General features: G+C 34.8%; 2 protein-coding genes across 2 annotated transcripts; both read left to right on the top strand.

The window, feature by feature from the left end:
* The first annotated feature begins 195 nt into the window (after positions 1-195).
* Positions 196-3,480, top strand: LOC148583465 (uncharacterized). Its single transcript, XM_088511427.1, has 8 exons — positions 196-553; positions 656-906; positions 1,032-1,262; positions 1,345-1,437; positions 1,521-1,622; positions 1,718-2,303; positions 2,662-2,717; positions 3,389-3,480. Exons 1-7 carry the CDS (start codon positions 196-198, stop codon positions 2,706-2,708), a joined length of 1,668 nt encoding a protein of 555 aa, XP_088367553.1. The 3' UTR covers positions 2,709-2,717; positions 3,389-3,480.
* Positions 3,481-10,687: 7,207 nt separating this feature from the next.
* LOC132161623 (beta-amyrin 11-oxidase) lies at positions 10,688-17,615 on the top strand. The gene is made up of 8 exons (XM_059571782.2): positions 10,688-10,959; positions 11,425-11,905; positions 14,434-14,700; positions 14,782-14,871; positions 16,592-16,667; positions 16,757-16,863; positions 17,002-17,123; positions 17,373-17,615. The coding sequence occupies exons 1-8, from the start codon at positions 10,724-10,726 to the stop codon at positions 17,467-17,469; spliced, it is 1,476 nt and encodes a 491-aa protein (XP_059427765.1). The 5' UTR covers positions 10,688-10,723; the 3' UTR covers positions 17,470-17,615.
* Positions 17,616-20,419: the final 2,804 nt, after the last annotated feature.

Raw genomic sequence — 20,419 nt, 5'->3', positions numbered from 1 at the left:
TATATGTTTAAAATTTTAAAAGTGTGATTACTTTACATATATTTGTACGTATTTAATTATTTAAAAGACTAATTCGTTTCGCAACGTATTTTGCAGGGAGACATGAGTTGTAGGGGAAAGAGAAAAGCACAGCGGCAACCTAATGTACGGTTGACATCCGCCGCCCATGATTTACATTCGTCCCCCCGGGCTAATATGGAGCCAGAAGGGTATAGACCGGTACTTCCACATCATGTGGAAGAGCACACCGATGCAGGGCGGGATGTGGGATGTGGTGATGACATTCATGTAGATCCTCAGCGTTCTGATGTGGCAGAGCCGGGCACATCTACACCGTTCACGCTTGACTTCACGACGTTGAGCGATATGGGGATCGTTTCCCATGGCCATTTCCAGCGGCACCCATACCCCAGTAGCGGAGTACATGTGGATGATAGTGATGAGACACAGCCCCCGGATAGCATTGAGGGTGATGAGGATGGTGTCGCGCATGACAGGCATTCCGATGATGCCGCTACACCCCCGTTGACGGTGGATGAGGTTCGGACGATGAGTAAGTACATGTGTTAAAATATCGGAATATGTATTTTATTTCATTTTAATATGTGGTTAGTTTAATTAAATAACTAACTTGTTCAAATTTTTAATGTATTAGGTGTAGATCAAGATGGCATCACCCACTACCATATATTAAATGTCAAGTCATGCCACAAGTTGTGGGAGATCCCGGATGGCCAGAGGATCGTGTGCGAGTATAACCCTGCGTGGCAGCCTGTGGGACAAAGTGCTTCCAAATTTAGACGGATGACCGGAGTGTTCGTTAGGAGCAGTACTTATGTCCGGATTAGCGACGAGTGGAAGAAGGTATCAGAGCGTAAGAAGGAAGATATTTGGGATGCGTTGATGGTATGTTATAAGACAATTAATTATTGTATTTATGATAATGATTTATATATTCATATATTTATCTCAAATAGATGGACAATATTGTTAATGTATATATATATATATATATGTGTGAATATATGTAGAAGCACTTCTATATCCCACCTGACTGCGATATCGCGGCCATAAAACGGGACGCTTTCCTTGATATGCGAAACAAGCATACGACTTGGAGGTATGACTTGAAGCATAGTCTTCACATCACATCGGACGATACTCCGGCGACAGTGAAGGCTAGGGAAGGAGGACAATTATCCACGTACAATAGAGAGGACGTGGATATATTATTGGAGAAATGGTGTTCGACAGAGAATCAAGTAAGTCACATTTTAGTGAGTTTTGTTTAGTTTTATTAAGATGAATGTGTAGCCTAAAATATTAACAATGTTAATTGTGTAGGAATATGCTGCATATATGAAAGGAATTCGGTCGAAGAACAAGGAGCCTCACTGCACCGGATCAAAGAGCTATGCCAGGGCTACACAAGAAGAAGTATGTTTTTTGATCAGATATATGTATGACTTATGTTGATTGTGTTTATGTTTAAATTTTTGGGGTTTTTTTTGTGTATGTAGTTCGTAAATACGGGGATTCCGCCAACACGAGCGCAGTCTTACATCAACACACACGTGAAGAAGATTGGCGGATATCCAAATGACTTGGTCAAGGAAAGATGTGTACGCTACTAATGTTCAAGTGTTTTGGTTAATGTATATTTATTTGTAATTTTATTTAATATTTATAATTGCTTTTGTTAATGTGTACTTTACAGGAGAGGATGAAGGAGTTGCTTCCCACTGACTCAGCTGCTACACAATCTGTCACCGAGGGCACCGTACGGTGGGCGCCCGATGATGCGTATGCACAGGGGATGGGCAATAAGCCGGAGTATGCAGGTCGGGTTCGCCAGGTTGGAGCAGGTATACTACCTGTGCGCGGTAGCATCCACTCCTACTATAGACCAGTCGCGCCACGCTCACAGCCTCCCGGGAGCTCTGGTGTCCCAGAAATGATAGAAACTGCACTACAAGCTGAGCGGGAGAAGCACAAGCAGGAGATGGATGCGCTGCTAGAGACACAGCGAGAGCAGGCAATGGCGCAGCAAGCTGAACGGGAGAGGCACAGGGCAGAGATAGCTGCGCTGTTAGATGCACAGCGAGTGGCGGTTGATCAGCAGGTTGCTGTGCGGCTAGCTGAGACCCGGGCAAGTATGACCACTTTGTACGAGGCACGTTTTCGTCAACTCGAGCACATGTTGAAGTCGAGGTCCTCATCCGATACGACTCGAGTTAAAGATGTAACAGAAAAAGAATCTCCAGCCCGTTTGGTGGTGAAATCGTTAGTGGGGAGTGAACCAGGTAATGCAATTTGTTTTTTTTTGCTTTGGGTTTTATTGAGTATATATATGTATGTATGAATTTTATGACGTTGCAAAATGTTTTGTTCTTCATTGGTTTGGTGATACATTAGGTTGGACAGTAGGAATGTTTTTTATGCTGTTAGTGTTGATAGCGACCTCGATAATGTTTGTTATTATTTCTACTACTAAACGTTAGCATTGTGTTTGTGTCTAATTTTAGAAGGAACTTATTTTCCAGTCGGAAGATATATATATATATATATATATTGCATTGATGATGATTTATAAGTGTACTTATTGCTTCCCGATAAGAAAGACACTTATTGCTTCTTGATTGATTGTTTTATAATCTCCAGGTATTGCGGAAAAGTTGTCGAATGAGGAAGCCATCGACCTAGATTGAGCCTTGTATGTGAGTTCGTAGTTGGTAAACATATTAAGGGCATTTTGTTATTGTTTAGTTGTGTGAAACAAAACAATATTTGCTCACAATAGTTATTGGAAGTATATGATTGACGTATTGACTGCATGTTTGTGATAGATATTTTGTGATAGATATATCTATATGATAAATAGTAAGTTGCATTAAATGGATGTTTAGTCAATACTTCGTTTGACGTTTAATATATAGGTTGGGTCTCTTGTAACAATGTGAAGTTTGAAGTTTAATATATAGGTTGGGTCTCTTGTAAGTATGTCAAGTTTGAGGTTTAATATATAGGTTGGGTCTCTTGTAACTATTCCAATCGCTATGTATTGCCTGCATTTTACGATTCCGATCGAATGTTATTGTTTACTTTAATGATTTGTATGTGTTGTCTGAATTATAAGTTCCTCACTGTTGCTTTATAAGTGGTCAAGAATTATATAGGTGGATTGGAATATAAGAAGAATATATATGGCCATTTAGCATGTCAAGTTTAAGAAGTTATACATTCTTGAATCTGATTTATGAAGCTAGGCCATGGAGGAAAGGTTATACTTTATTTAGTATTGTCTTACATAGAATAGAGTAGAGTAGAGTAGAGTAGTTCTTTCTATTTGTAGAGTAACATCTTTCTTTGAATTTATTTCTTACCGCAGATTGTGAAGAAGCTTGTGGATGTTGTTGTCAGTATACATCAAGCTATCTGGGAAACTTTTGGAAATAGCGGTATGAGGAGGTCATGGATGGACATAGGACGTATTAGATTGGTTTGATTTGATTTGATATGATTTTGATTTTGATTTTGATTTTGATTTTGTTTTCGACTTTGGTTAGACATATTGAATTGACTCAATGACCTATGATCGAATTCTATTATATATGTAACTGAATTTCTGGACATGTTATAATGATTTTATCATGCCATTTGTTTTTGTTCCTAGTATATCCTTAGGAAAGATGACATGAGAAAATTGGTTTTTTTTGTACAAATTAAATTGAATTCAAGCAGGAAAATCTGGAGTAAATTGAATTGTATAAACTGTATATATTGAATTTTGGAATAAATTGAACTCAGGAAAACGATGTTGGAACAATAGAATATTGTTTGTTGGATTTTGTTTTCGACTTTGTTGGATCTAATTGTTTGCCAATTCAAATGGAAATGTTTCAGATTTTTTGATTATTCCTGAATATTTGCAAATGTTTCGAATAATCTGGAATTAATCTGAAAAATCTGTACACATTGAGAGAAAATTTGCACCTGCTGTGTTTCCAGGTTGTTTTCTTTGTTCCATCACAAAACAACTCTGATTGATTTCCAGAAATGCAATCTGGAAACACAGTGAAAGCAAATGCATGAAAGTAGGAAAAATCACCTGCAATCTCGAAACACAGGAAAAAATGTCTCGAAACACAGTAAATTGAATTGTATAAGCAAGTGCGTGAAATCATCTGCAGGAAAAAAAAAAAAAAAAAAAAAAAGGCCCAAATTTCTGACGTGGCGGAAACACCACGTCAGAAATTTCCTGACGTGGTGTTTCTGGCACGTCAGAAAATTTCTGACGTGGCATTTCTGCCACGTCAGAAATTTTCTGACGTGGCCAAATCGCCACGTCACAAATTTTCTGACGTGGTATTTCTGCCACGTCAGAAAATTTGCTGAGGTTTCAAATCCTAAACGTAATAAAAAATTTTGACGTTGCATTATGCCACGTCAGAAAATTTCTGACGTGTTGAAAATGCAACGTCAGAAAAAATTTTCTGACGTGTCAGTGGGTAACACGTCAGAATTTTCTGACGTGTTGCCTACTCACACGTCAGGAAATTTTTTTTCCTGACACCTACGTTTCTGACACTCGACACGCGTCAGAAACGACCCGTCAGAAAAATTTCCTGACGTGTCGGACACTAGAACACGTCAGGAAACTCATGTCAGGAAAAAATGGTTTTTTTGTAGTGTACGCCTAGTGACCTGCGCTGCCCACCAGTCCCCCCGGCCTCTCTTCATCTCCATATTCCTATCTCTCTCTCCGACGCCTAGTGACCCGCGTGGTTGGCCATCCCACGGGCCATCTTCTCCAGTCGAAACCAGCCGGCCTCTCTCTACGGAGGTAGTCCCCCCTGTCTCAATCTCCATATCCCCATCTCTCTCTCTGGCGCCCAGTGACCCGCACGATTGGCCAACCCACTGGCCATCTTCTCCAGTCGAAACTGGCCGGCCTCTCTCTACGACACCAGTCCCCCTTCTCTTAATCACCATATCCTTATCTCTCTCTCCAGCACCCAGTGACCCGCACGGTTGGCCAACCCACCGGCCATTGGTGTGTTGTCGCAGGCAACCAAAAATAAATCCTATACTTCTAAAAATACATGTAGTAGTGCGAGTAAGGGTTGTTCCCACGGGGAGTATTTAGCCTAGTTTTATGCTACGTGAACACGGATGGGGGGTTTGAGTATAATGAAAACAATTTTAAAAAGAACAACTAAGGAACAATTTAAATTCAAATATTGAAATCAATCAAAAGAATAAACATTGGTCTAAGTCAACATCCACCATCGGAATTTTACAATTGATCATCGATGCAAATATATATCAATTCATACCTTGAATATTCACCATTGGAACTATTTTCGTATCTCTCCTTAGTCGCAGTTAATTAGAAAACAAACGATCTAATTAACCTTAACTACGAAACAACCCAAGACAAGGGCTAAAGGTTTAATCTAGTAGCAGCCTTAAGAATTAGAGAGATCGATGAAGCTAAACAACACAAGCACAAGCGGTTGCATTTAATTTCGTCGAACGTTCTTCCTAAGATCTAATAATTTCTGATGCAGCAAATCATTAAATCTTAGTTGCTTCACAAATTGGAGGGATCAAACAATTAAGGATTTGATATCTAACCTAGCAGTAGATTTTAACGAATAATAAACTAGTAGGCCTCCTAGTAATTAAACAAGACAATCATGAAAATAAGCATAGAAGAACATCCGATACTCAAACATAAATTGAACAATAATAACAAATTAGATCTCATAGTTTTATTGATTCTGAGGCTTCCGTTTCCTTCGACCAATTGTGAAAGTTTTGCCGCACAGGGCCATGATTAAAACTCAAAGGAGAAGTTAGAGAAGAAGGGAGAAGATGCGTGTCTAGTCTGATGATTCTCCCCCTCTTTATACACGTTCATGCCCTATATTAGAAGCCTACAAAATCTCCTAAAAAAAAAATTCCAAATTTTATCATAAAATAACAATATCCAAATCTAACTAATTAAGGAAAATATTAAAAATAAAATAAAGGCCAGTGATGGTGGCCTTCGGGCCACCCCTGATCTGCCTTGGGGTGGCCCAAAAGGCCACCCCCACACCCTAGGTGTGGCCCGAAAGGCCACCCGCTCCCCCAAGGGTGGCTGCCAAACTGGCAGGCCACAACCACTCCTCTATTTTTTTTTTTTTTTTAAAAAAAAAAATTAGTGGATGAAAGATTGAGAAATTTTGAAGCTATTGGGTGTGGGTGGTTGTTATAAACGCAAAATTTGAGCACCAATATTTTCAAAATTGGATAGGTTTGAACAAATTGTGTTATCGTTCAAACATCGCTATTCACGCATGAAAGACATCAACGTTTGAACAATAAAACGCCGTATTTTAGTAACGTTTTTCAAAGACGTCACTAATTGGACCTTTTTTTTTTTGGTAGTGAATTGAGATGAATCTTCATGCATCTACTCATGAAATTAGGACCTACAAGCTAAATGGGGATAGTACAAAAGGCAGGGCAGCTTATCAATTTTTTTTGGGGTAATTACATTTTTTCCCCCATGAACTACTAGGGGTGCAAAGGCGGGCGGTTAAAAACCGCCCGCTAACCGCTAACCGCTATAACCGCCAACCGCCTAACCGCATTAACCGCTAACCGCCTAACCGCTATAACCGCCTAGCGGTTAGCGGTTAGCGGTTATTGGGTCTACTAACCGTAACCGCTAACCGCTAACCGCCTTTTATATAATATATTTTTATAATTATAATTATAAAAATATTTATACATATAACATAATCACTTGATCATTAAATCACAATTTTTTTTAAAAAATAATTAAATAACAATTTGAGTATTAATGTATTATCACTATAATTTATATGATTATATCATATAATCACTTGATCATTAAATCACAATTTTTTTAAAAAAATAATTAAATCACAATTTGAGTATTAATATATTATCACTATAATTTATATGATTATATCATATGAGATTGATCATTAAATCATTTGATTATATAATAACAAATTATACATATATAATATGACATAACTCATAAGTATACCAATTCATACTAATACAACAATTAAATATCTAGAGACTTATTTCCAATGTATGTTATAAACTTATAAGTCTATATATATTATAAGTCTATATAAGTCTACATATGTATATGAATAATATAAATGTATAATATCAATACTTAATCATATGATTCAATGACAATTCAAATACTTTATTCAAGACTTCAAGTGAATCATATTATTAATGTACAATGATGATATGATTCGTATAATATCAAATTAAGTAATTGACATTGGATTAAACAATGACCAATGTGTTACTTATAAACACAATTTAAGTATTAATGTATTATCATTATAATTTTAGTAATTTATATATTATCACTATAAATGATATGATTATATCACATGATGACTTAATCATTAAATCATATGATTATATAACAATAAATAATACATATATAATATGACATAACTCAGAAGTCATAAGTCTACAAGTTAATCATATAATTCATGTACAATGATAATCACAATTGATTCAATTGAATTAAACAACATATTACTTATAACTACAAGTCTACAATTTAATTAAAACATTATTAGATACTTTAGGAATTTAGGATTTAGGCGTTTGAACATTACCATTTACTATTAGATATTAAATTCAATTTAAAGAAAAAAGATTATAAGTAAATATGATAAGAATTTAAATAATTAACCAGTTATGATTTAATATTTAAGGAAATTTTTTTGAAGTACAAGTAAATGTAAATTTTGGGTCAAATATTTTTTATTTTTCAATATGGGTTCTTTTTATAGCAATTCGGCCCAAGAAGATATTAAAAATACAAGAAAAAAAAATGAGGGTAAAAAAAAGCCCAAAAAGCCCTAAAGAAAGCCCAAAAAGCCCAATTTTAAAAAAGCGGTTAGCGGGCGGTTATCTATTTCGCTAACCGCTAACCGGCGGATAACCGCTAACCGTTAACCGCTAGGCGGTTAGCGGTTTAACGGTTAGCGGTTATGGTTAGTAAAATCTACTAACCGCTAAGGCGGTTACGGTTAGCGGTTATTGCCACTAACCGCTAACCGTAACCGCCTTTGCACCCCTATGAACTACCACGTTTACAATCCAACCACATCAAACTACCATTTGCTTCCTAAAAACCCCATTCCTTCAGTCAACCTAGTTAAATCGGATGGAATATTCTCTTTCAGACGTTAAATCTCATTAAAAAGATAGAAATACCCCCAAATAAAAAATTAAACAAAAAATATAAATTTATAAATATATATATATTTTTTAAAAATTAAAAGAAGGCCGACCCACCCTAATGGTGGCCAGGGTGGCTCACCGCCACCCCTGGACCCACTGGGGTGTGGCGCATGCCACCCCTAGATCTGGCTGGGAGTGGCTCATGAGCCACCCCTAGGCCATGGGGGTAGCCACCCACCACCCCCGACCACCTCTAGGGTGGCTGGGGGTGGCGCGCGGCCAACCCCTAACCAGATCAAGACCCGAAGGCCACCCCCACCTTAGCACACAAGCCACCCTAGAGGTGGCTAGGGGTGGCCCATGAGCCACCCCTAGGCCATGAGGGTGGCCACCCACCATCCCCAACCACCTAGGGTGACGCGCGACCAACCCCCATCTAGATCAAGGGTGGCCCGAAGGCCACCTCCACCTTAGGGGTGGCACACAAGCCACCCCCAGAGGTGGCTGGGGGTGGCTCGCTGGCCACCCCCTCCACCAATGGGGTGGCTATGAGTTGGCAGCCACCCCTCAATCTTTTTTTTAATATATTTATTTATTTTTAATTTAAAATAATACGTATCATCATTCTATTGGTGATGACGTAATACTCAAGTATTTTGACGGAATTTGATTACATGGCTTAAATTGTTATTTTGGCTTATCCAAATAATCTTTGAATTATTATTATTATTTTTTTTTTATATCACACAAATGAATTTTTAATTTATCACAATCACATAGACTGATTTTGCATTTACAATTTTTTTTTTTTTTTAGTTTAAGTCATTTTTAACTGTTTTTAAGTTTTTTTTATATTGACCTTTTATTTTTATAAATTAATTTGTAAGTGTTTTTTTTTTTAATTTTAATATATTTATATTTTTTGTTTTAATTTTTATTGGGTTTTTTATTTTTATTTTTTTGAAACTGGTTACTAATACATGAATAATATATATTTTTTACTTTTAAGGGTATTATATGTAGTTTTTGTTTATAAAGTTAGGATATTTTGGTCATTTCAAGTTTTTTAAAGCGGTTGAGTTACGGAATGGGGTTTTTGGGAAGTAAATGGTAGTTTGATGTGGTCGGGTAGTAAACGTGGTAGTTCATGGGGGTATATTGACATAGCGTGGTAGTTTATGGGGAAAAGGGTAATTACCCTAACTTTATTTGATTTGATTTGATTTTTTTTTTATTTTTATGTAGATTAATAATATAAAACCCTAAAAGGCTAGTGATATTAATGATGGCTAATCCTTACCATCCGAATTAGGATCATTTCTATTTCATTTGAATTAGATAATTTTCAGTTAGTTATAGTAGATGAGTATTTTTGTCTACTCAAAAAGTGAAAAGACAAAAATACTCCTTCCACTATAACTAACTGAACATTATCCAATTCATTTGAAATGGAGAGAATCCTGTTCCTAACCATCCATGATAGTAAACCAAAAAAGAGTCAAACACCCATAATCACATTGAGTTGAATCTTCATGCATCTACTCACAAAAAATTGGACAAGCTAAAAGGTAGGACGGCTTACTTACCAAATGTAGAATTAATAGGAAGTAAATAGACTAGCTAGGAGGGCTACAAGTAATGTTGGAAATTTATGTAAGTACATTACTTAATTATATGATTTCTACCAAAAAAAAAAAGGTAAAGGGTGAAGATTTTTCACATATATGCATGTTAACTAATCCTAACATATTATAATAATTCATGTCAATCCTAACCATTCATGATAACAAACTAAAAAGAGACAATACCCGTAATTATTACATACGGCTTACTTACCAAATGTATAATTAATAGGAAGCAAATAGACTAGCTAGGAGGGCTACAAGTAATGTTGGAAATTTATGTACGTACATTAATTACTTAATTATATGATTTGTACAAACAAAAAAAAAAGGTAAAGGATGAAGATTTTTCACATATATGCATGTTAACTAATCCTAACATATTATAATTCATGTCAATCCTAACCATTCATGTATGATAACAAACTAAAAAGAGTCAAATACCCGTAATTACATTGAGATGATCGAATCTTGATGCATCTACTCATGAAAATTAGGACGTGCAAGCTAAATGAGGGTGGTACACTAGGCAGGGCGGCTTACCAAATTTTTTTTTTTAGGTAGATTAATAATAAAAACCCTAAAAGGCGAGTGATAGAACCCTAAAAGGCTAATGATATCAATGATAGCTCTTAATTCATCGCAATGGCTAATCCTAACCATCTATGATAATAAACCAAAAAAAAAGTCATACACCCATAATTACATTGAGAAGAATCTTCATGCATCCACTCACATAATAAACCTAGCCAGATAGGTATAAGAAGGAGGTATTACAGACTTTATATATAATTTGCAATTTGGCACCCTCACCACAATACATTTGAATGCATATTGTGAGTGAGGAATAGAGGAAATTCAAAATGGAGTACTTGAATTTTGTGTGTTTGATTGTTGCAGGTTTATTGAGTGGATGGGCTTTTGTATTTAGGTTTCTCAAGAGTGTGAACGAGTGGTATTATGTTGGCAGGATGGGAGAAGTGGCACTCTCTCTCCCACCAGGTGATTTGGGATGGCCTTTTCTTGGGAACATGTTGCCTTTCATCAAGTCTCTAAGTGCTGGTGACCCTAATTCTTTCATCAATAGCCTCGTATCCAGGTCTCTCTCTCTCTCTCTCAAACATTGTTTGGAATATGTTGTTCTCTCTTAAAGACTTCAGACAAGATCTAGATCCCACTTTATATGTGATAAAGTTGCACGAATGTAGTACTAGTATTAATTCATAATATTCTAACAAATTCTTCTTCTTTTTCACTTTAGATAACTAAGCTTGCATCCATATTTGAAGATTAATTTCAGATTATAAGTTTTGGATACATTTCGAGACATCTAATTATTTCAAAATCCTAGATAATATATCTATAAATTTAAGTAAGAAAAAGAGTATACTTTTTCATAATTCTTCCAAATCATTTTTAGTTAAGAATTTAATTCACCCAAACAAACTTATATATTCAAATTATGAATTAATCAAGTGATATCTTATTCCCTCACTAAAATTTAATACTATTCATCTAAAAGAATCACAAAATGACATATGTCTTTAATTAATTGGAGATACAGATACGGGAAGACAGGCATCTACAAAACCCACTTGTTAGGGAGCCCAACTGTCATCGTTTGCTCGCCCAAATTATGCCGGCTTGTCTTAACACATGACGAGAATTTCAAACCTGGTTATCCTAAATCCACCAGTATTTTAGCAGGGAGAAAATCCCTACATAATGTTTCAAGCGTAGAACACAGGCGTCTGCGCCGTCTGCTCACAACTCTCATCAACGGACACCAAGCGCAAGCAATATATGTCGAACATATAGAGGACATTGTTAGTAATTCCTTGGATGAATGGGCTAGCATGAACAAGCCATTTGAGCTCTGCACAGAAATGAAGAAGACTATCTTCAAGGTCATGATGCACGTTTTCATGGGTTCTGTTAGTGATTCTACTTTCTCAACAACACAGAATCTGTTTAATGACTTTTTTAAGGGAATAGTTTCCTTGACCATTGATATCCCGGGGTTTGCTTTCCATAAAGCACGCAAGGTAAAATTTCTTTGTTATATGAATCATTTACTTAAAACAATGTATTCTTGAAATTCACTACATCATTTCACGATTCATCTGTTGATCATGATACTTTAAATAAAATATGAATGGAACGAATATTTTAGTTAGGATGGAAATCAAGAGGAAAACAAAGAGAAGATGGGTAGAAAAAATTGTGTATAAATTTTTCTAACCCCCTAGCTTATTTGTAGGCATCCATGCAACTCTTCATGAAGAGTTGCAACCCAATGAATAGTAGCAATTGTATGAAGAGTTGTACCTCTTCTCTTCTAACTTTCACCTTCCATGAAGAAAGTGTGAGGATGACCACATTGTTACAGTGTGATAATCTCATTCACATCACCATCTCCCACTTGATCACACTATAACATTAGGTAATAAACTTAATTAAGCATGATTAATTACTTTGGTATTAATACTTTTCCCATGTCAACTCTCATTTGTGAGCCTCCACAGATCAACATCAGATCATGGCCGGCTATACGTATGCACACTTTGCCATTTCCTTATCTAATTATACCATTTACCATATGCTCTCCCACTGACAACATATTAGATGTGACTTTCTTTCACTATTTTCCAAGCAAATGACATCAATTCTCTATTGTTTGGAACATAGTACATAACCATACCATAATTGATGACTTCAACCATAAATAAGCCCATGTGTCGACCTGGGTCGAATATTCGATCAAGTACTTCCTCTAAAGTCCTTATTCTTGAGGTTTTTCTTGATACACCGTATCAATGTCTTTTACACTTTCTCAACATAGATATTACCTAATCTCAACGTGATGCCTTTTACTAAAATTTACATTCATCAGAGTTTTAATATTTGTACCTCATTAATGCCATCTGCCTCAATTGATCAATCATTTCCCTACCATGCAGAAATGCATAGCATCGTTCATCCATGCATTTCTAGATCCTTTCGACTATGCGCTAACTTATATGTAGCTATCACCTAGGTGTTTCTTAGTCCTATTGACACCCCTCTAAATTTATCCAGAGACAATTCCTTAGTCATAGCATTGGCTACCATCTTAGTTGAGGGAATAAAGTCAACTTTAATTTCATCGCTTTCCACTATATTTTTAATATAATGATAGTTTAAATAAATGTCTTTGCCTTCGGAGCTATGTGTTCCACTTTTTACTAACAAGATAGTGGACTTAATATCACAAAATATATTGATTGGTCTGCTAGGTATGCCAAAATTTAAATTGTTGATAAAATGTTTAATCTAGGCCACATTACTTACCATTGTGATGCACAATATACTTTGCAACACAATTACTTTTCATACTTAACCAAGAAATAGTCATTCTACCAAACAAGAACCCATACCCGGCCACGAATCAAATTTGTGTCATTTGCATAGCCTACAAAGTCAGCATTTGTATATCCTCTAATTCTAGATCAACCAATCCATAACTTAATTTCTATATTACCATTATCCTCCCTCATAGGGTGGATATTGTCACCTTTTCTAACCCAAACTTGCTTAACTGTGTATGGTGGCCCTATGACTTTTAACCTGTCTTTGTTTCTTTTTTCCAACACATCAATCTTAGTCAAGACATCCATAACTAACCTGGACAACCCCTTTTGATTTTCCTTAGAATAGGAATTCTCATGCACAAGGTCATGGGGTCTCAACAAGAAACAATATGGTCGGATATGACTAACCTTACCACAATGATGACAAGTAGAAACAAACCTAAAAGTATGTTGTCTTCTAGGAGGAGGAAGTGACTTGGGCATAGGCAAACCATCATCAAGAACAATCTTCTTACCTTTATTAGCAGTAGCAGAAAATAATGTGATATTACTTTTAGTGATAGAATGGGTGTCTCAGGTAGAAAGAACATAATTAAAACCCAAATCTCCCTTGTCACTATGAGGTTTTTGTAAATTCAACAGACACTCAAGTTTTTTAGTAGAAAACTTTTTTCAATTGATTTTTGGACATTTGAAGTTCGTTCTCAAGTCATTTAACTTTTTCATTTAATACACAATTTTCATATTTCACTGATTCAATCAAAGCATGTGAATCTGACAGTTTAGCAACCAAAGGCTCGTTTTCATGCTCAACATCATTTAACTTATTAAATGTCAATTTATTAAACTTTTTTCAATTTGGTTCATTCTTTAAAAAGCTTATTATAAGCCACATACATATCGACATCCTCATCGGAATCATCATGAGATGACTCATTTTTTTTAAAATGCACCCCCCTTATATGCGATTTATATATATACATTTTTTTTAAAATGCACCCCCCTTATATGCGATTTATATATATATATATATATATATATATATATATATATATATAAAAGGTGAAGGTGGTATGAACCACGTACTTTTTTCGAGAGCTGTACATAGAAGTATATATTTCTCAAATGGTATCCTATGACCCAATTAAATTAGAATTTTTTTTTTTTTTTTCTCAGCTATGAATCAAATTATTTAGATTGATAATGGCTTAAATGCATATCAGGCAAGAAAAGAGTTGGTGAAAATCATTCAATCTATCTTGGACAAAAAGAGGATGACGGCTAAAAGTGACGATCAACACAAGGGAAAGAAAGATATGATGGATTTGCTAATGGAGGCTGAGGATGAGGATGGTCAAAAATTGGAAGATGAGGATATCATAGCTTTGCTGCTCGGTTTCTTCTCAGCTGGTTTTGGGAGCACGACAACTAATACATTACGGGCAATAGTAAACCTAGCAAACCATCCTGAAGCCCTAAAACAAGCTAAGGTAGTTGGTTTAAATCTCAAAGGCCAACATAGCTTCTTATATATGGTTGGAAAGCATAATTTGATATAATCCATTTTCCAGGAAGAACAAGAGGAGATCACGAAGAGAAGGCCATCTACCCAGAAAGGATTGAACTTAAAGGATATTAGACAAATGGAATATCTTGCCAAGGTATGGAGTTTTGACTTTTTCATTCCTTCTGTTGATGCTCTTTTCCGATGAAGCATTTCATCCATTTATCTGACTTGGCGTAGCTCATATCATAAAAAATATAAAATATAGGGTAAAGTCCACATACTCCCCTCAAACTACCACTCAATTGACAATGTTCCCCCCAAATTTTTAATTGCGACAATGTACCCCTAAACTACCAAAATATTGTCAATATACCCCCCAAAGCTAGCAAAAAGATCAAAATGTCCCTATATATTTATCAATATGACAAAAATACCCCTAAAATTCAAAAAAAAAAAAATTAAAACAAAAATTTTAATTTTTTTAAAAAAATTGTTTTAATTTTTAAATGATTTTTTTAAACCGAAATTTTTATTTTCAAAAAAATCAATTGTTATTTTTTTAGATTTTTTTAAAATATGTTTTAAAAAAAACGAAAACTTTTTTTTTTTTTAAATGAAAATATTTTAATTTTTTTTTAAAACGGAAATTTTTATTTAAAAATTATAAAAGAAAACATTTTTAAAAAAAAAATCGAAATTTTTTAATTTTTTTTTCTAATAAAAAGATTTTTTTTTTTTTTTAATTTTAGGTTTTTCCATAAATTTTAGTATTTTTTTAAAAAAATTTTACTAAGGGTAGTTTCGTCAATGAGGGGGACATTGACAATGTTTTGGTAGTTTGAGAGGTACATTGTCGCAATTTAAATTTTGGGAGGAACATTGTCAATTGAGTGGTAATTTGAGAGAGTATGTGAATTTTCCCCTAACATATAAAAGTTAAATTCTATTTTAGTACCTATATATGCTTTGTCTCGTTATTAAATAGTCATTTCGGTTGGCAAAAGTGTCATAAATAGCACTTGTGGACATCTTATAATAGCTGTCGATACTTTCGTCCATAAGCTTAACGACCAACCATGTCAAGTGCTCTCCCATGCCACATCAACATTATTTGAAAATTAAAAAAATTTAGTGGTGGAAGAGATCTACCCCGCCACCCACCTGCGGGGGATCGGATGTCACCCCTCCATTTTTGTTAGTATTCTAACAAAGTACGTAGTTAATGCCACATGGCCACTAGGAGACTAAAACCAATAATATGTTGACATGTGACAATCTAACATAAATTACAAAACTAAGAAAACAAAAGGCAAAATTTATTGCTTAAAAAAATGAGGATGAGGCTGGCCTCCCGTCATAAGAGAGGGACAACCTTCTGTGAGCAAAGGCCAGCCACACATTTCTTTCTTTTTTTTCTTCCAAAAGAATTTTATTTTATTTTTTTGTTTATAATCCATAGATTTGTAATTTAGGTTAGAATGTCACCTGTCAATATATTATTGGTGCTGATCAATCTAAGTGGCCACGTAACATTAACTTTCTTGGGCTTGGTCTGTACTGGCTCTAGATGACTAGACCTGAGAAGTGCATGACATCAATGACTACTTTTTCCTTCTTTAATAGAGAAGTAAGCCACACAAATCTATTCTATAAAATTCAAACTACAACAATTAATTTTTTTTTCTTTTTTAATAGAGCGCAAACCACATGCATGGATTGATTTTGCAAAAAAAAAAAAAAAATTCTAAGATAAGGGAGACCTTCTACAAGTGTGTTTCTAATACTCATGCTTAGAAGCTTAGTAAAACCCTCAATATGTGTACCAAGCTACAAACTCTTCTCATTTCATGATATCTTCTCATTTCATGATACAGGTAATTGATGAGATGTTGCGCATAACAAATGTCACAGGGTTATTCCGAGAGGCAAACGACAATATTAGCATCGATGGTAAGTAGACATGGCCAATATTTCTTCACTATTTATTTTCCTCTTGTTTATAATATATTGCTCATTAGGCAAAAGTTATTTATTTTCAGGCTACACAATACCAAAAGGATGGAAAATTTATGTCTGTCTTGGACCTATTCATATGGATCCTGAAACTTATGAAAGCCCACAAGATTTTAATCCGTCAAGATGGGATGTAAGTGGTATACTTAGATATGTAAAACATTTTTTTATTTTTTTTCAATTATTTGGTACATATTATGATTTTTTTTTTTTTATATATTTCTTTGAAATATTTCTCGAAATAATTGAATAATTATTTCTCTTGTAATAGAATATACAAGTCAAAGGAAGGACTTTCCTTCCCTTTGGAGCAGGAAGCAGATCTTGTCCTGGAATGGACTTGTCCAAGCTTGTCATGGCCGTTTTCCTTCATTTATTTGTCCTTAACTACAAGTGAGTTTCCTCAACCTTTTCAATATGGCCAACTTTCTCTTCTTCTTTTTCTCCAAGGGAATGAAACATCATCACGAACAACATATATATGCTCGATCTATTAGACCTCCCTAGAAAGTTAGTTGGCAAAGGATCGGAATTACTTCAATTTTGTTAACATAATCTTCTAACAAAGTATCTTTATATTTTTTTATTTTATAAATATTTAGTACTTTCTATTCTTAAAATGGTTTACTATTACGAGTGCAGGCTCAAGCGACTTAATCCAGAATCTCCACTACGTCACTCAATGATGGGACCAATGGCCGAAGACAACTACCTCGTTGAAGTTATAAAGATCCCATAAACCATCCTAATATCTACATGTGATGCTTTGTTTTGGGTCATGTTTTACTTGCTTTATTAATAAATGCCTTGCACCATGTAATAGTGTGCATGAAAATGTTGTTAACTTATCATATATATAATCATATTAGCCTTCTATTCCAAAGATGAGATGCCTTCAATCTTATTTACATCCCTTACATTTAAGCTTTTTGAAGTTCTTACTTGAATTGGGAACTTGATACAATATGATGTGAAAAACGCTTAACAGGTTTAAATATCACAATTTTATGCGGAATTAACGGATATTTAAATCTAAGCAAACAATCACCAAAAACAAGTAAAATCAAACACAAAGATTTTGGCGACGAAGAGGAAACATTTTAGAAAACATTCTAAAAGTAAAACTTCTCTGAGACAGCAAAACCCAGGAAATCACTATCAAAAGATTATCTAGAGATTACAAACACTAGGAACACTTACACTTTTTTGGCATAATAGGTAGGGGATGTCCGGACAGGTTAATGGGCTATCCGGACAGGGCCTTGAGGAGCAGAAACACAGTTTTTAGAACTGCTGTCCGAATAGGGACTACAGAGGGTGAAAATCAGAAATCATCAGCAATTTGAAAATTTCGTTGGTTCTTGATCAACAAGTTCAATCGATGGGTGTTTGTGGTCCGATTGAGCTGAAACTTTGCAGGGACAATCATGACACATGAATCAACATTATGAACGGTGGAGATATGATTCTGAACATTTTATATCAATGTTTGAGCCCATAAACAGTAGCCTCTGCATTTTGGAACCGAATTGAGCCAACAAAAATACTAACAAACTCCCCCTTTGGCAATTCGGTGACAAAACCTAGCAGAATCCAAAGACAACCAAAATGTAGGATATCCATGATAAATGGTTGTTGTCAATCCAATTTTCTTCCCCTTTTTGTCACAAATTGACAAAAGGATTCTTGAAACACTTCACAAAACATATCAAACGTATGGAGAACAGGAATAAGAGTGTCATCAACACAAAAATACTCATGATCAAAACTTAAAAAAAAAAAAAAAAAAAAAAAAAAAAAAAAAATACAAGAAGTATAAAATGCAAGATCATGAAACACATAAACAAAACTCTCCCTCAATGCATGACTTAATAACAAGAAGAAACTTGAAATGAACAAGACTTCTCCCCCTCAAAAGTCCAATGAACACACATGATACACATATCAACGATTCATGTATAGCACAATGAAAATTTCAAATATGCTCCAAATATGCAAAATATATATGAGACTAGAAATGACAAGAAACTCATATTGCTTAACACAAGCAAAGAAAAATGTTACATTCAACTCATGCTTGTGTGGTGTGTGTGTGTAAGCCATTCAAAGAGAAAAATGGTCAACTTACAAAATGAGGAGAAAGTTTCACCACCATGAGGTTTTGACAAGTATATCAAATCAAAAGTCAAACCTTATCATACTAGGGCCTAGTCACTCTCATCCTATACATTTCTATTTATAAAACAATTTGCACAAGTTTGACACAGTGAAATAAATTCATTTTGGGATATGATCTTTTGAGTTTATTTGTTTCATTATTTTGTTTATTTTTCTCTATGAGAAAGTGTCCTTACACTTGTGGTGTTGATCACAAAAGAGAAAGCATTAATTTATAAGCCCTAGGTTCAACTAGCAAATTTGAAAAATATGACTAGTTAAAAACCTCATATGGTTACCTAACAGACCTCACAAATAAAGTGAAACAAAACCTCAATTTAAAGCTTAAATGTGCACAAGGGATAAAGCATAGGCAAAATGTACCATATAAGCTCATGCTTTAGGTAACTACAAAAACAAGTCCATTGGCACAAATTTTCATCTCATGCATATTAAGAACATTCCAAGACGCAATGAATTAAATCCATAAAAGCAACATGAGAAATTAATGAACTATCTAGGTGCGTAAGACAAAATAAAGAAAAGAACAACAACCAAAGTAAAATATTTTGTCTTTTTGTTATTTTTCACAAAAGAAATGCACACACACAAAAGACAATTTCAAAACAAATAAAACAAAAATGTAATGCAAAACGAAAAACAACATGCTCTAGGATATGCAAAGATATGCAAGAAAATCAATCCTAGGCATGTGAATGACTCACCTAACATAAGGTGAGATCATCACCACTCCCCCTCAAGGGGTGAATGGTATCATCCTTCCTAACCCAAACTTGAGAAATCTTAAGTCTAGACTTATGACTTTGCTCAAACTTATCTAGCCTATATAGCACTTTTCTCATCATTATAACCAAACCCTCACTTTCTTTCCTAGAATAAGAATTTTCATTTATATGCACATGAGGTTTCAAATTAAAACAGTGAAGTCGAATGTGACCCACTTTTCCACAGCGATAACATGTAGGGATAAACCTTTGAGAAGGTAATTTCCTAGGAGGATGCACGACTCTAGGTGTAGGGTAAGATGCATGAGGCTCAATGTAGATTTTATTACCTTTCTTACCTTGAGGAGTCAAAGCAACTACTTGATTTTCTTCACTTGAAGATTCTTCTACTTTCACTGGATTAAAACAGTCTTTGAAGTAAAAGCATGGTTAGAAGAAAAAGAAACAGTTTTATCAAATCTTAAGCCAGATCTGTCACTAGAATGCTTTTGAATATGCAACATTTTATCAAGCTTTTCACTAGAGAATTTACTCAAGTGATTTTCTAGATGCAATCAGATCATTTTGAAGGGATTTATTTTTAGCAATTAACACATGATTTTTAGATTTGAGAGTATTGCAAACAGCATCTGAATCACTCAAAGATTTCAACAAATTATCCCTTTCAAGCTCAAGATTCTAACATCCTTAACAATTTTCAAGTTAGTATTTCTAAGCATAAATAACTTTTCCATTAAATTGTTAAAGGCGTTTTGAAGATCATTAACCCTATTTGATTCATTATTA

Source organism: Corylus avellana, chromosome 10 (genome assembly GCF_965113065.1).
Source record: "Corylus avellana chromosome 10, dhCorAvel1.hap1.2, whole genome shotgun sequence".
Classification (NCBI taxonomy): domain Eukaryota; kingdom Viridiplantae; phylum Streptophyta; class Magnoliopsida; order Fagales; family Betulaceae; genus Corylus; species Corylus avellana.
Note: the sequence above shows the minus strand (reverse complement) of the source record. Positions and strands in the feature narration are given on the sequence as shown.